Source organism: Heptranchias perlo, chromosome 8, assembly GCF_035084215.1.
Source record: "Heptranchias perlo isolate sHepPer1 chromosome 8, sHepPer1.hap1, whole genome shotgun sequence".
Classification (NCBI taxonomy): Eukaryota; Metazoa; Chordata; class Chondrichthyes; order Hexanchiformes; family Hexanchidae; genus Heptranchias; species Heptranchias perlo.
The window spans coordinates 82,915,786-82,929,912 of NC_090332.1; the positions used below are offsets into that span (position 1 = coordinate 82,915,786).

Here is a 14,127-nt window from a genome sequence, read left to right on the forward strand (position 1 = left end):
TACATTCTTTGTAACTGCAACTGAGTTGCTGGTGAAACTTTAATTATTCCATATTTTCCAAAATTCAAGCACAAAAAACAATCTAAATGTTTGCCACTAATTACTATTTTAATTCAGCACATGTATGCCTCTAAAATATGCAAATAGGCAAAAGTGATTGATGAATTACCCACTTTGATTACAAATTAGACGGTGTTCGTCAGATTAGATGACAAAGTCTATTTATAAACAATGGCTTGCACCATCTCTTCTACAGTGTAAACGGATGCAGAGTATTCATTCAACAAATCACCCTGCTTTTAACATTGGGAAACGCAGAGTTCTGTTTGCTGCAGTTTGTAGACTTTTTTTTTAAAAAAAAACTTTGTTTGCTGAATAAGTCTTGCCCCACCTCCAACTCATTGGTTGACATTCCACTTTGATTACACCCTCTCTACATTGCCTGGTTAATTGAGATACTGCAAGCATGGAGATCACTCAAGTTACGTTATCAGCTATTTCCATCTTCAGAACAACGAGCATCACCTGAAAGTGGATATTTAGGGGGATGACAAAAGGCAACCATCCTCCATAACATTTTGGCATTTTTCCTACAATTAACTCCATAAACAAAAACTAGTCATGTATGTAATTAACAGGCATACAGATTCATAAAAAAGCAAAAAGGTAGAATGCAAGGTTCAAACATCACTTACTTAAACTACATGTCACTTCTGAACACTAATAAAGGAAATCTCTCCCCAATGACTTTGCAAGTTTATCTAGTGTAGCTGAGCCATACAGACCTGGAAGACATCAGGTTTGTTTCCTGGTCTGAGATGAGTTTGTGGATCATAAGCAGGGTGCCTAAGGAGTTACGACAACTGGCCGTAGTAATTCCGAGTTAGGAAAGGGGAGAGGGGTGGGATAGCCTGCTAAAAAAAGTGTGCAAGGTTGGGCAGGAATGGATGCAACTGCGATGCTCCCTATAGTCAAGTCGCCTGCCAACACTCGGTGTCCAGGATCACATGAATAATGGCTCCTTGGATGAGATACCAGAGGATGAACCGCACTCATGGAATCATATCCCAGTCAAAAATTTGCAGAAAAGGCAAAACAATGTGTTCAATGGAAGACACTTTCCAGCCAAGGAGGATCAGAGATGCAAAACTGCAGATATACAGGTGAACTGGATACAGCATTTTCCAAGTGCTCAGAAAGTTAAGACTGTACAGATGTACTTGCAGCAGTCCAGGGGAGACAACCAAAGCCAATGGAAAAGGGCAAGGTTATTCTTTGGAGTTATTGCGTGCACCAATTTTACCAGAAAGTTTTGGTGTATTTGCTGTGTGTGTTTCATTTGCTATTTCTACACACAACACATATGAATGTTTCTGTTCATTGCCACACATGGATTATAATACATACACAACTCATTTTTAAAAAATGGTTTGTTATGCAGCACTCAGCATTGAAATAGCTAATCATTCAAGGGTAAATCCAAAACATAAATGTACAAAAGGCATGCGTTTATTGCATTTTCTGTTAACAGAAATCAATGGGTTTATAGAAATAACACCTGCATTGTAAAAATTGTGTTTTTCTTTAAAAAATGAACACAAATTGCCGTGCCATGGTGAACACATTCCTTCTTCTGCCTTCTAGCAAGTACAGCTAATTATTTAACGTAAAGCTCATGAAAAGACTGTGCAATTAACATTTTGGTCCATACCACATCCATTTTACATGACTTCCCAGCCCTCAAAAGCATCTACAGCTTTGAGCTTCAAGTATATTCATCAATTAACATTGCACAGCACAAAAAAAATCTCAAAATAAAAAGGCAAGTTTGATGAACAACTGCAACAGCCGAAATTTACAAAAACACAGACGTGCCCCCATTGCAGTCACAGTGCAGAGACATGAAAGTTTTCACAAGCCTCTACGTAACTTGTAAACAAGGCCAGCCAAACTATGGGCAAAGCAATAAATACAAAATAGGGCAGTTACTTCTGCATTCATCTTACAAAAAGAGATACATCTCCAACACCACTCTCATAAAATACAAAAAGGTAATTTTAAAATGCAGCCTTCCACATCCCCATAATACAAATCCAGAAAGAAATATTCTTTACAAAAGTAGTACAAATGTTTGCACTACAGGCCCAATTTTATAATTTATAGAGGATACCCAAAGGTCATGTACAAATGGCAAAACTTTTGTTAAATCTATCATAAATGCATGTGTCTTTATGGCCATGCAAAATTGTCAATATATTGCTCATAATATTAAAAACTGAACAGTTTCAGAACAATAGTAATTACATTTTAATCCCAAGAACAATGACGCCCCATTTCTCAAGAGTTATAATGAACCCCCCCCACCTCCGTAGTCTTTCAAACTCATTAGAATTCCAGCTTTATATTGCAGAGTACTACAATTATTTTTAAGAAAGCTGCTGAAATCAGAAAACAGTGTCCATCCTTAAAAGTTATAGCCCTCAGTTACAAAAGGAAACACGCTTTCAGCTGCTGCTTCGAAACAAGCATCATATTAATCCAGGTTACAGCCGAGCTGTATCTATGGCTGGATTACAGCTGGCGTTTGAGGATCACACGTGTGTCTCGATACAGGTCAACCATTTACACTCTTTAATCCAGCAAAACCCAGGTTTATTGCTGTATGTATCCCTAATACAACAATGTACAGTCTTCCAAAGTGTAGCACATTAAGGGGCATTAACGAGTAGCCTGTTCCAAAGAATACATGAACCTTTGACAGAAATCTGTGCTGCAACAAACATTACAGGGTTTCAATGATCAGCATGAGTGGGCAGGCCAAATTTTACTCTTGCTATCTTAATGGAGGCATTAACCCATTTATTAAAAAAGTGGAGGATGGGGGGGGGCCGCAAAACTTGGTATGAATACATTCAGCATTCATGTAACATGGCTGACAGCAATTTCTACCCTTCCATCTGCTGCAGTGTAAATACGTTGTGTATTTTCAAATTATTGAAACCGAGGCCAATTACACACAAACTCACCAAGCCCTCCACCGCCTCAGTTCATACACATGGTGGAAGGTCTTCCAAGTCACTCTCGCCATGACAACAGTGCCCCTTCAAGAATTTTTTTAAACCAAAAAAGTTCTAACCATTCTATTGCCTTCACTGTAAATCCTACTGTTTTAATTTGGTCGGGTTTGGTTTGGTTTGGTTCAGCATGTGTATTGAAACCGCATTTCCGAATGAAGTGTGCCATGAGCTACATACACTTTGGATGCCGGGTTATGTATCTAGAAGCTTAAACCTGCCAACTTCTACCTAAAGATATAATTCCTATTAAAACATGCACCTTAGAGCATGTACAGAAAGGCCAGGGCACTATCCATCTGGTCATATGGCTAAGGTCATGGTGTAATGTTGGCAAGCAGTGTTATTTGTTTTAAAGATAACCTCAGCTCACACAAGTACATTCAGCAGCTAAATCATGCTTACTGGAGCACTGCTGCCCTTTTAAAAGTACAAAATGAGGAATATTCATTAACCTATAAAAAGCATTAAAAAAAGGTACAGGTATAACCTGTATATTATATTCAATTAACATCTGATCAAGATTGTCGTAGCCAATAAATTCAGAACTAGAAAAAAAAAGTGAACCCAAACAAGCAAGATTTCGGAGTTCAAAAGGTGGAACAGAAAGTCCACAGAAGCACAATTCTTTGGTCCAAGTTCTGGCAAGTGGCATTTGTTTCCAAAAGGAGTATTTAGGAGTCTTCCTTCAGTATTCGTTTTCTGACTACTCCATCTGCCTCGTTGTCTGATGGCTGCTGATCAAAATTACCTTCCTGTTGGTCATTTTCAAAGTCATCCTCAATAGCAGATTCATCTCCTGAGCCTTTGTCGCTCAAACCATTCCTCTCTTCCACTGCTTCCGATCCGTGTGCTCCCCAGTCTGGAACATCTGGCTCCTTTTTCTCGGGCTCCTCAGAGCCCTCATCATCATCATCCTCGTCGTCCCCATTTTCTTCTTCAATAATCTCTGTTAATACAGAAAAGCAGGGATGAGACGGTGTGCGGATACACAGTGTGCTGAGAGTTCGGTGAAGTGGGGGAAGGAGGTGCTGCTTTGCCTTGCTTTTCCTAACTTTTCCCGCAGCGCGGCAGTGGACCTGAGAGTAGAAGACTGAGATTGTGGAATAAAAGCAGCAGCAGACCTGCACCAAGAGACAACTACTGTGCGACGTCACAGGTGAGGCAGGAGAGTCCGAGAGGTGAGCAGAGTATAAAAGGGGAGGCCTAGAGCGGGAAGAGAGTCTAGGAGTCTAAGGCAAGTCATGGCAGCACAGCTCGCACCCGTGATATGCTCCTCCTGCACGATGTGGGAAGTCATGGACACTACCAGTGTCCCTGGCGACCATGTGTGCAGGAAGTGTGTCCAGCTGCAGCTACTGGCTAACCGTCTTTTGGAGCTGGAGCTGCGGGTGGACTCACTGTGGAGCATCCGCGATGCTGAGACTATCGTGGATAGCACGTTCAGTGAGGTGGTCACACCGCAGGTAAAGAATACGCAGGCAGAAAGGAAATGGGTGACCGCCAGGCAGAGTAAAAGGACTAGGCAGGTAGAGCAGGAGTCCCCTGGGGCCATCTCCCTCTCAAACAGATATTCTGCTTTGGATACTGTTGGGGGAGATGGCTTATCAGGGGAAAGCAGCAAGAGCCAGGTTCGGGGCACCACGGGTGGCTCTGCTGCACAGGAGGGGAGGAAGAAGAGTGGCAGGGCTATAGTGATAGGGGATTCCATTGTAAGGGGAACAGATAGGCATTTCTGCGGCCGCAAACGTGACTCCAGGATGGTATGTTGCCTCCCTGGTGCTAGGGTCAAGGATGTCACGGAGCGGCTGCAGGGCATTCTGGAGGGGCAGGGTGAACAGCCAGTAGTCGTGGTCCATATTGGTACCAACGACATAGGTAAAAAAAGGGATGAGGTCCTGCAAGGTGAATTTAAGGAGTTAGGAGATAAATTAAAAAGCAGGACTTCAAAGGTAGTGATCTCAGGATTACTACCAGTGCCACGTGCTAGTGAGTATAGGAACAGGAGAATAGACAGGATGAATGCGTGGCTGCAGGGATGGTGTAGGAGGGAGGGATTTAGATTCCTGGGACATTGGGACCAGTTCTGGGGAAGGTGGGACCTGTACAAGCGTGACGGGTTACATCCGAGCAGGACCGGGACCAATGTCCTCGCGGGGGTGTTTGCTAGTGCTGTTGGGGAAGGTTTAAATTAGAGTGGCAGGGGGATGGGAACCTGAGCGGGGAGTCAGAAGGGAATAAAGTTGAGAGCAGCAAGAGAGGGGAAGACCCAGGGGAAATCTACAATACAACTAGTACAAACAGTTGTTCAAGAACGAGTGAAAGGGAAAAACGTAGAGCAGCGGAAAGAAAGTGTACTTTAGGCACGAGAGATAAAATAAAAACTAGAAGGTGCAAGGCGATTAACCCAGCATCAAAGCTGTGGCAGGGGGTTGGGAACCTGAGCAGGGAGACAGAGGAAAGCGTATCAGGAAGGGACAGAAGATATGGAGTAAAAGGTAAAGTGTTAAAAAAGGAAAAAGCAGGAACTAAGCGTCACAAAACAGATTTGAAAGTTCTTTATCTGAATGCACGTAGCATTCGTAACAAAATGGACGCGTTAACGGCACAAATAATGACGTATGGGTATGATCTTGTGGCCATTACAGAAACATGGCTGCAGGGTGACAACGACTGGGAATTAAATATGCCAGGGTATTTAACAATCAGGAAGGACAGGCAGGAAGGAAGGGGAGGTGGGGTGGCTATGTTAATAAGGGAAGGAATCACTGCAACAGAGAAAAGATATTGGGACAAAGGATCAGGATAATGAAACAGTTTGGGTAGAGATAAGGAATAATAAGGGGCAAAAAACACTCGTGGGCGTAGTATATAGGCCTCCTAATAGTTGCAACTCTGCTGGAAGAAGTATTAATCAGGAAATAGTCGGGGCATGTAATAAGGGAACAGCTATAATTATGGGGGATTTTAACTATCATATTAACTGGACAAATCAAATTGGGCAGGGCAGCCTTGAGGAAGAGTTTATGGAGTGTATTAGGGATGGATTTCTTGAGCAGTATGTAACTGAACCAACAAGGGGGCAAGCAACCTTGGACCTGGTCCTGTGTAATGAGCCAGGATTAACTAATAATGTCCTAGTTAAGGATCACCTTGGAATGAGTGACCAATACATGGTTACATTCCATATCCAATTAGAGGGTGAGAAGGTTGGTTCTCAAACAAGCGTACTGAGCTTGAATAAAGGAGACTATGATGGTATGAGAGCGGAATTGATTCGAGTGGACTGGGAAAATAAATTAAAGGGTAAGACGGTACATGAGCAGTGGTGTTCATTCAAGGAGTTTTTTTACAACTTTCAAAAAATATATATTCCACTGAGGAAAAAAGGGTGTAAAAGAAATGACAGCCATCCGTGGCTAAGTAAAGAAATTAAGGATAGTATCCGACTAAAAACAAGGACATATAAGGTAGCCAAACTTAATGGGAGGATAGAAGATTGGGAAGTCTTCAAAAGACAGCAAAAAGTAATGAAAGGATTGATTAAGAAAGGGAAGATAGATTATGAAAATAAATTAGCAAAAAATATAAAAACAGATAGCAAGAGTTTCTACAGTTATATAAAAAGAAAAAGGGTGGCTAAGGCAAACGTAGGTCCTTTAGAGGATGAGACCGGGAAATTAATGGTGGGAAACATGGAGATGGCAAAAATGCTGAACAAATATTTTGTTTCAGTCTTTACGGTGGAGGACACTAAGAATATCCCAACACTGGACAAACAGGGGGCTCTGGGGGGGGGGGGGGGGGGGGGGAGGAGCTAAATACAATTAAAATCACTAAGGAATTGGTACTCAGTAAATTAAAGGGATTCAAGGCGGATAAATCCCCTGGACCTGATGGCTTACATCTGAGGGTCTTGAGGGAAGTGGCAGTCGGGATTGTGGATGCTTTGGTAATAATTTTCCAAAATTCTCTGGACTCAGCAAAAGTCCCGGCAGATTGGAAAACTGCTAATGTAACACCCTTATTTAAAAAGGGTAGTAGGCAGAAGGCTGGAAATTATAGACCAGTTAGCTTAACATCTGTGGTGGGTAAAATTTTGGAGTCTATTATTAAGCAGACAGTAGCAGAACATTTGGATAAACATAATTTAATAGGACAAAGTCAGCATGGCTTTACAAAGGGGAAGTCATGTCTGACAAATTTGCTTGAGTTCTTTGAGGACATAACGTACAGGGTGGATAAAGGGGAACCAGTGGACGTAGTGTATTTGGACTTCCAGAAGGCATTCGACAAGGTGCCACATAAAAGATTATTGCTCAAGATAAAGAATCACTGGATTGGGGGTAATATTCGGGCATGGGTGGAGGATTGGTTATCTAACAGGAAGCAGAGAGTTGGGATAAATGGTACATTCTCGGACTGGCAACCTGTAGCCAGTGGTGTTCCACAGGGGTCGGTGCTGGGTCCCCAACTCTTTACAATCTATATTAACGATTTGGAGGAGGTGACCGAGTGTAACATATCAAAGTTTGCAGATGATACAAAGATGGGAGGGAAAGTAGAGAGTGAGGAGGACATAAAAAACCTACAAGGGGATAGAGACAGGCTGGGTGAGTGGGCAGAGATTTGGCAGATGCAATACAATATTGGAAAATGTGAGGTTATGCACTATGGCAGGAAAAATCGGAGAGCAAGTTATTATCTTAATGGCAAGCAACTGGAAAGTACTGCAGTACAAAGGGATCTGGGGGTCCTAGTGCAAGAAAGTCAAAAAGTTAGTTTGCAGGTGCAGCAGGTGATCAAGAAGGCCAACGGAATGTTGGCTTTTATTGCTTGGGGGATAGAATATAAAAACAGGGAGGTATTGCTGCAGTTATATAAGGTATTGGTGAGACCGCACCTGGAATACTGCATACAGTTTTGGTCTCCATACTTAAGAAAAGACATACTTGCTCTCGAGGCAGTACAAAGAAGGTTCACTCGGTTAATCCCGGGGACGAGGGGGTGGACATATGAGGAGAGGTTGAGTAGATTGGGACTCTACTCATTGGAGTTCAGAAGAATGAGAGGCGATCTTATTGAAACATATAAGATTGTGAAGGGGCTTGATCGGGTGGATGCGGTAAGGATGCTCCCAAGGATGGGTGAAACTAGAACTAGGGGGCATAATCTTAGAATAAGGGGCTGCTCTTTCAAAACTGAGATGAGGAGAAACTTCTTCACTCAGAGGGTGGTAGGTCTGTGGAATTTGCTGCCCCAGGAAGCTGTGGAAGCTACATCATTAAATAAATTTAAAACAGAAATAGACAGTTTCCTAGAAGTAAAGGGAATTAGGGGTTACAGGCATCGGGCAGGAAATTGGACATGAATTTAGATTTGAGGTTAGGATCAGATCAGCCATGATCTTATTGAATGGCGGAGCAGGCTTGAGGGGCCGATTGGCCTACTCCTGCTCCTATTTCTTATGTTCTTATGTCCTGAAACAGTGTCAGTGAAACACGTAATAGCCTGGCAGCCTTTGGCAACCCAGCTTCCCTTCACCCATGCCCCTTTAAGACTTGCTCCCCCGCAGGCCTTTAATTCTCCATTCGCAACCCAATTGTAGGACACTGACCACAGTCAAATTCGGTGCTCGTTTCCTTTTGTTGTTTTCCAGATTCCATACAGTGAGTGAAAGGGCAATATAACAATTTTTGTCTCCGAATTAAAAAAGGGCCAGTACAAGAGGGTGGACAAGTGACTGACTGAAAATCGGCAGCTCACGCTTGTGAGGAATCACAGGCGCCAGACACGCATTTCATTATTCTACAGTGCAGTGTATTGCAATATGTTCGAGGCAGCCCCTTGAACAGAGGTTAGCAACACAATGTTGGATAAACAATTAGCTCAGGAAACACAAGAGCTGTTATGAAGGATACAAGCAACGATCTGTTGTTGCAAGGCAAGAATGAAGGCAACAAAAATTAAAACTGTACACTCATTCCTTTCAACAAAACAAAACTTTCAACGAATAACGATCATTTGATTTGTTACTCATATCCTCCAGTTATTGAGGCAGCAGCAGGACGGATGCTACAACTGGCCTCAGCATCTCGTGGGGGTGGGGGGCAAAAATCAACCAAGGTTCCCTCTTCTGATTGCAAGGCAGCAAACTCTGCTGGAACAATGTCTGTGGAGGTCAGGATGTGGAGATGCCGGTGATGGACTGGGGTGGACAAATGTAAGGAATCTTACAACACCAGGTTATAGTCCAACAGTTTTATTTGAAACTGTTGGACTATAACCTGACGAAGGAGAAAGCCTCCGAAAGCTTGTGATTTTCAAATAAAACTGTTGGACGATAACCTGGCGTTGTAAGATTCCTTACATTTGTGGAGGTCAGGTGAGAAGAGACTGCGCTCAGCTCCGGTGGCACCCCCCCGCCACCACCTGTCAAATTACCGACCAATGCCAACGTGGACAGTCAAGGCTCAAACAAAGCAATGGAAGATAACCAGCACCTGGGAAATTGTGCCCCAAGCAAAGCAGTCAATGGGAGGTTTTTTTTTTTTTTTTTGAGGGGGGGGTGGTGGGGAAAGAGAGAAAGAGGGAGGCGGAGAAAGAGAAGGAAAGACTAGAGAGAAAATTGGCAGAGGAAACTAGTGATGGAATTTTTTTTTTACTGTCAATAAATCTACCTACCATTAAGGCTCTTTTACAATCCATATAATTTTCAAACAGCAGATTTAAACACATGATCAGTGCTTCCAAATCACAACAGAAACAATATATTTAGTTTAAGTATACAAAATGATAAAATTGTATTCTAAATCGACACTTCTGCATGTCAAAATGGACCATCATACTGAAAGTATTGGCCTATTTAATACAGTCGCAAGTTTACTAAAGGATGTACAACATACTAGCAAGTGAAAATATCTTTAAATTCTGGGGTTCTTACCTGTTACCTCGAACTGACGTTGACGCTTGGGTGGACAGATGCAATCAGCAGTTAAGACCAGAATCTAAAGAAAGACAAGACACAATTTGATGCCGAGTGCTTAGGGAAGAGTTATTTTAACATTCCAACATTCGGAGAATCCTTAGGATAGCACCAAGAATCTATTGTGCAAATAAAAGCAACTAATAACCTGCATCTCAATATGAATAAGGGTTTCGATGAATTTAAATTTTAAAAATCGAATTCATCTTTAACCTGGAATAAATATATATATATAGAAACACCGAAAATGTAGATTTTAAAATATGAACCAAAAAAGGAGCAAAAAAAGTTCACTTACATAACTAAAAATTTTAAATATTATAAAAAGCTTCCGAATTTTATAATTCTTTTGGTGATCTTTTAGCACTACAATCCGAAGGGAAAAACACAGGCAATTTTACCAAGTACAAGTTTGTAGGAATGGAATAGAAGATGGTAAATGGAGAAATGACATTCAGCTCATTCATCCAGATCCCTCCTTCCTGTTGTCTGTCCATCACTACCAGGAAATGCCTTGTCTCTGTTATTGAAGGCTGGTCCCTACAAGTTCACTCTTTTGTTTGTAACTATGTCTTTGTCCATGAACCGATATCACATACAGGATTTTTGAAAGCATTTTAATCTTTCTTCTTCAGTAGCATGCAAGTTCAGTTCAGACCACAAACACCATCTGGGAGGGGGGAGGGGGGGCGAGAGACAGCTGGAAAAATAACGGGAAAAAAAATGGTAGAAACCGAGGGAGATAATAAATGAAAACCTGTGACTAAGATGTTGTGCAAAACTATTGCCCAACACCCGTTAAACACGTTACTTAGCTTCATGGCTTGGCGTACACATGTAGTTAAATGCTACAGTTACACTGTAGGTATTGGTCTCAGGCGGGTAACCCTACAGTATGTGTGCAAGCAGACCACCGAAGTACTGCTAGCTGCGCATCAGTCCCAGGTCGCAAGGTCAGCCGCAAAAGCCATAAAGTTGAGATATCTGGGGTGCTCGTTTTTAATATTAGATGATGGCGCCTTCACAGTTACCTAGAGTAATACCGCAAATCAGTGTAAACTCAAGCTAGGGCGAGTGAACTTCCTGGAGGGGTACCCAAAACTGCCTTGCGCTGAACGCAAAAGTGACACTATAACATACACAAGAGCGGCACGATCACCAACTACACCACTAAAATGACTTGCATTTATATAACGCCTTTCAAGACATTCCAAAGCGCTTTTCAGCCAATTAAGTACTTTTGAAGTGTAGTCACTGTTGCAATGTAGGAAACGCAGCAGCCAATTTGCACACAGCAAGCTCCCACGAACAACAATGACCAGATAAACTCTTAAAAAAATTTGCACAAAATGCCACTTTCAGGCTGGGCTAATAGTTATTCAAGAGATGATAATACAGCATTGTGAGGTCTGCAAGGGATGGGTGAGAAATGATGAGGGGACAAAAGGTCGCTGAGACAACGCTATAGCAAAATAGGAACAGAAAATGCTGGAAATGCACAGCAAACTGATCAGTGAAGAAGAACTATCAGACCATCCCCACCTGAAACCTTGTCCAATTCTTTTTCTCAATTAAAATGTCCTTCTAGCAACAAAAAGCCACATTTCAAGTTATAACCTGCCTTCCCATGTTACTTCTAGTGTAGAACTGATCAGAGGAGCTAATCTAAATTAAGCTCATTACAACAAACAACTGAAATCCGTTCACTCTTTGGTCCAGTGTATCCAGTATCTTACCAGGCCGAGGATGAGACCTGCCAATAAAGTAGCCACAGCAAAAATAATGTAAGATCCCCAAACTGGAATTCCCAGCGTCTCAGTCAAGTAACTGTGCATTTGCTGTAATCAAAGAGAAATAGTTTACATTGTCAAATTAAACAAAAATTTATACCAACGACACCGGCAACATTGTTCACCATACAGCGCAGCAAAACAGCCACATAAAATATCATGATGCAAATACATATTAAATATAAGAATACAAAAGAAAAAAGTCACTAGCTCTGAGCAGGAAAAGTTCTTAAAGGAGAACGGAAAAGTTATGTTCTTTCCAAAATATGTTAATTGCTTGTGACACCTATAAAGCAAGCCTTTAACTTACACTACCATTATCCTACAGTGTACTACCAGCAAATTCACAGCACACAGTACTCTAGGTAAGAGAAAAGTCATGCTGCTTTCCATTCAATAAACTGGAATGGTTGTTTTTCAGACTGGAGGAAGGTATACAGTGGTGTTCCCCAGTGGTCAGTACTAGGACCACTGCTTTTTTGATATACATCAATGACTTGGGCTTGGGTATACAGGGTACAATGTCAAAATCTGCAAATGACACAAAACTTGGAAGTGTAGTAAACAGTGAGGAGGATAGTGATAGACTTCAAGAGGATAGAGAGAGGCTGGTGGCATGGGCGGACACGTGGCAGATGAAATTTAACGCAGAAGTGCGAAGTTTTGGCAGGAAGAATGAAGAGAGGCAATATAAACTAAATGGTACAATTCTAAAGGGGGTGCAGGAACAGAGATCTGGGGTAAAGGTGCACAAATCTTTGAAGGTAGCAGGGCAGGTTGAGAAAGCGGTTAAAAAAAGCATACGGCATCCTGGACTTTATAAATAGAGGCATAGAGTACAAAAGCAAGGAAGTTATGTTGAACCTTTATAAAACACTGGTTCGACCACAACTGGAATAGTGTGTCCAATTCTGGGCACTGCACTTTAGGAAGGATGTGAAGACCTTAGAGAGGGTGCAGAAAAGATTTACTAGAATGGTACCAGGGATGAGGGACTTCAGTTATGTGGACACCCTGGAGAAGCAGGGGTTGTTCTCCTCAGAGCAGAGAAGTTAAGAGGAGATTTGATAGAAGTGTTCAAAATCATGAAGGGTTTAGATAAAGTAAACAGAAACCGTTCCCATTGATGGAAGGGTCAAGAGCCAGAGGACACAAGTTTCAGGTGATTGGCAAAAGAACCAAAGGCGACATGAGGAAAAATGTTTTTACACAGGGAGTAGTTATAATCTAGAATGTGCTGCCTGAAAGGGTGGTGGAAGCAGATTTAATCGTGGCTTTCAAAAAGGGAATTGGATAAGCACTTAAAAGGGAAAAAAATTGCCTACAGGGTAAGAGTGGGGGAATAAGACTAACTGGATTGCTCTGACAAAGAGCCAGCATGGGCTCAATAGGCCGAATGGCCTCCTTCTGTGCTGTAACAATTCTATGATTCATCACACGCATCCAAGTAGTTTATAAATCTGCATTTCTTCCATGTAAAAATACTACAACTAATGTGGGATTTTACAGCTACTGTATTTAATCTGTTCAGATTACATTAATATCTTCACTTTACAGTCAAGTTAATTTGATTTTAAAACTGTTTCTATTAATGCAGCACATTTACCTGAGGAAGGAGGAAGTCTCCGAAAGCTTGTGAATTTAAAATAAAATTGCTGGACTATAACTTGGTGTTGTAAAATTGTTTACAATTGTCAACCCCAATCCATCACCGGCATCTCCACATCTATTAATGTAGATATATACAGCTCTTCCTCCATACAACATTACTCCCAGGAATGAAAAAAAAAAGTAGCATATGATTGTACTGAGGGAAGCCAGTTTTCAAAAAAAGTGCTTGTGGCATTAAAACACGAGAAAGCAGCTACACAGAGCCAAATAATCAGATTCCACAGAATAGCAAATTTGAAGTATGAAATGCTCTGGTCAAACGACTGCTGCTAAAATCAATAGTAGCACTTGCACACTGAAGTTAGTCAGTCAATCACAGATCCTCTGCGGAGTGGCAGAATTAATGAGATGCTAGTTACTGTTTCAATCCTTTTATAACTGAAATGCAAATCATTTTTAAAAGCTATTTTAAACTTAAAACAAAATACACTAAATTTGGGAGGCATGTAAAAACTGTTCCGAAACTGAAATAGCACTAACGTTCATCAAGAGCTGTGAGTAATTTATTTCATACATAAATTAAACTTAAACGAATGTGCCATTTCTACCATGCACTTCAATAACATGCTTGCCTTTTATTTAAATAAAAATAAACTATGCTATATAT

The 14,127-nt window shown here is 41.4% G+C and overlaps 1 protein-coding gene across 1 annotated transcript in view; it reads right to left on the minus strand.

Moving 5' to 3' along the window:
- Window positions 1-1,487: 1,487 nt before the first annotated feature.
- The window catches only part of tmx4 (thioredoxin-related transmembrane protein 4), a 46,478-nt gene continuing 33,838 nt past the window's right edge, over window positions 1,488-14,127 (minus strand). Inside the window, exons 6-8 of the mRNA XM_067989432.1 lie at window positions 11,796-11,897; window positions 10,018-10,081; window positions 1,488-4,023 (exon numbers count right to left, since the gene is read on the minus strand). Of these exons, the coding sequence (XP_067845533.1) occupies window positions 3,749-4,023; window positions 10,018-10,081; window positions 11,796-11,897 (441 nt within the window). The 3' untranslated portion in view covers window positions 1,488-3,748. The remainder of the gene's footprint in view (window positions 4,024-10,017; window positions 10,082-11,795; window positions 11,898-14,127) is intronic.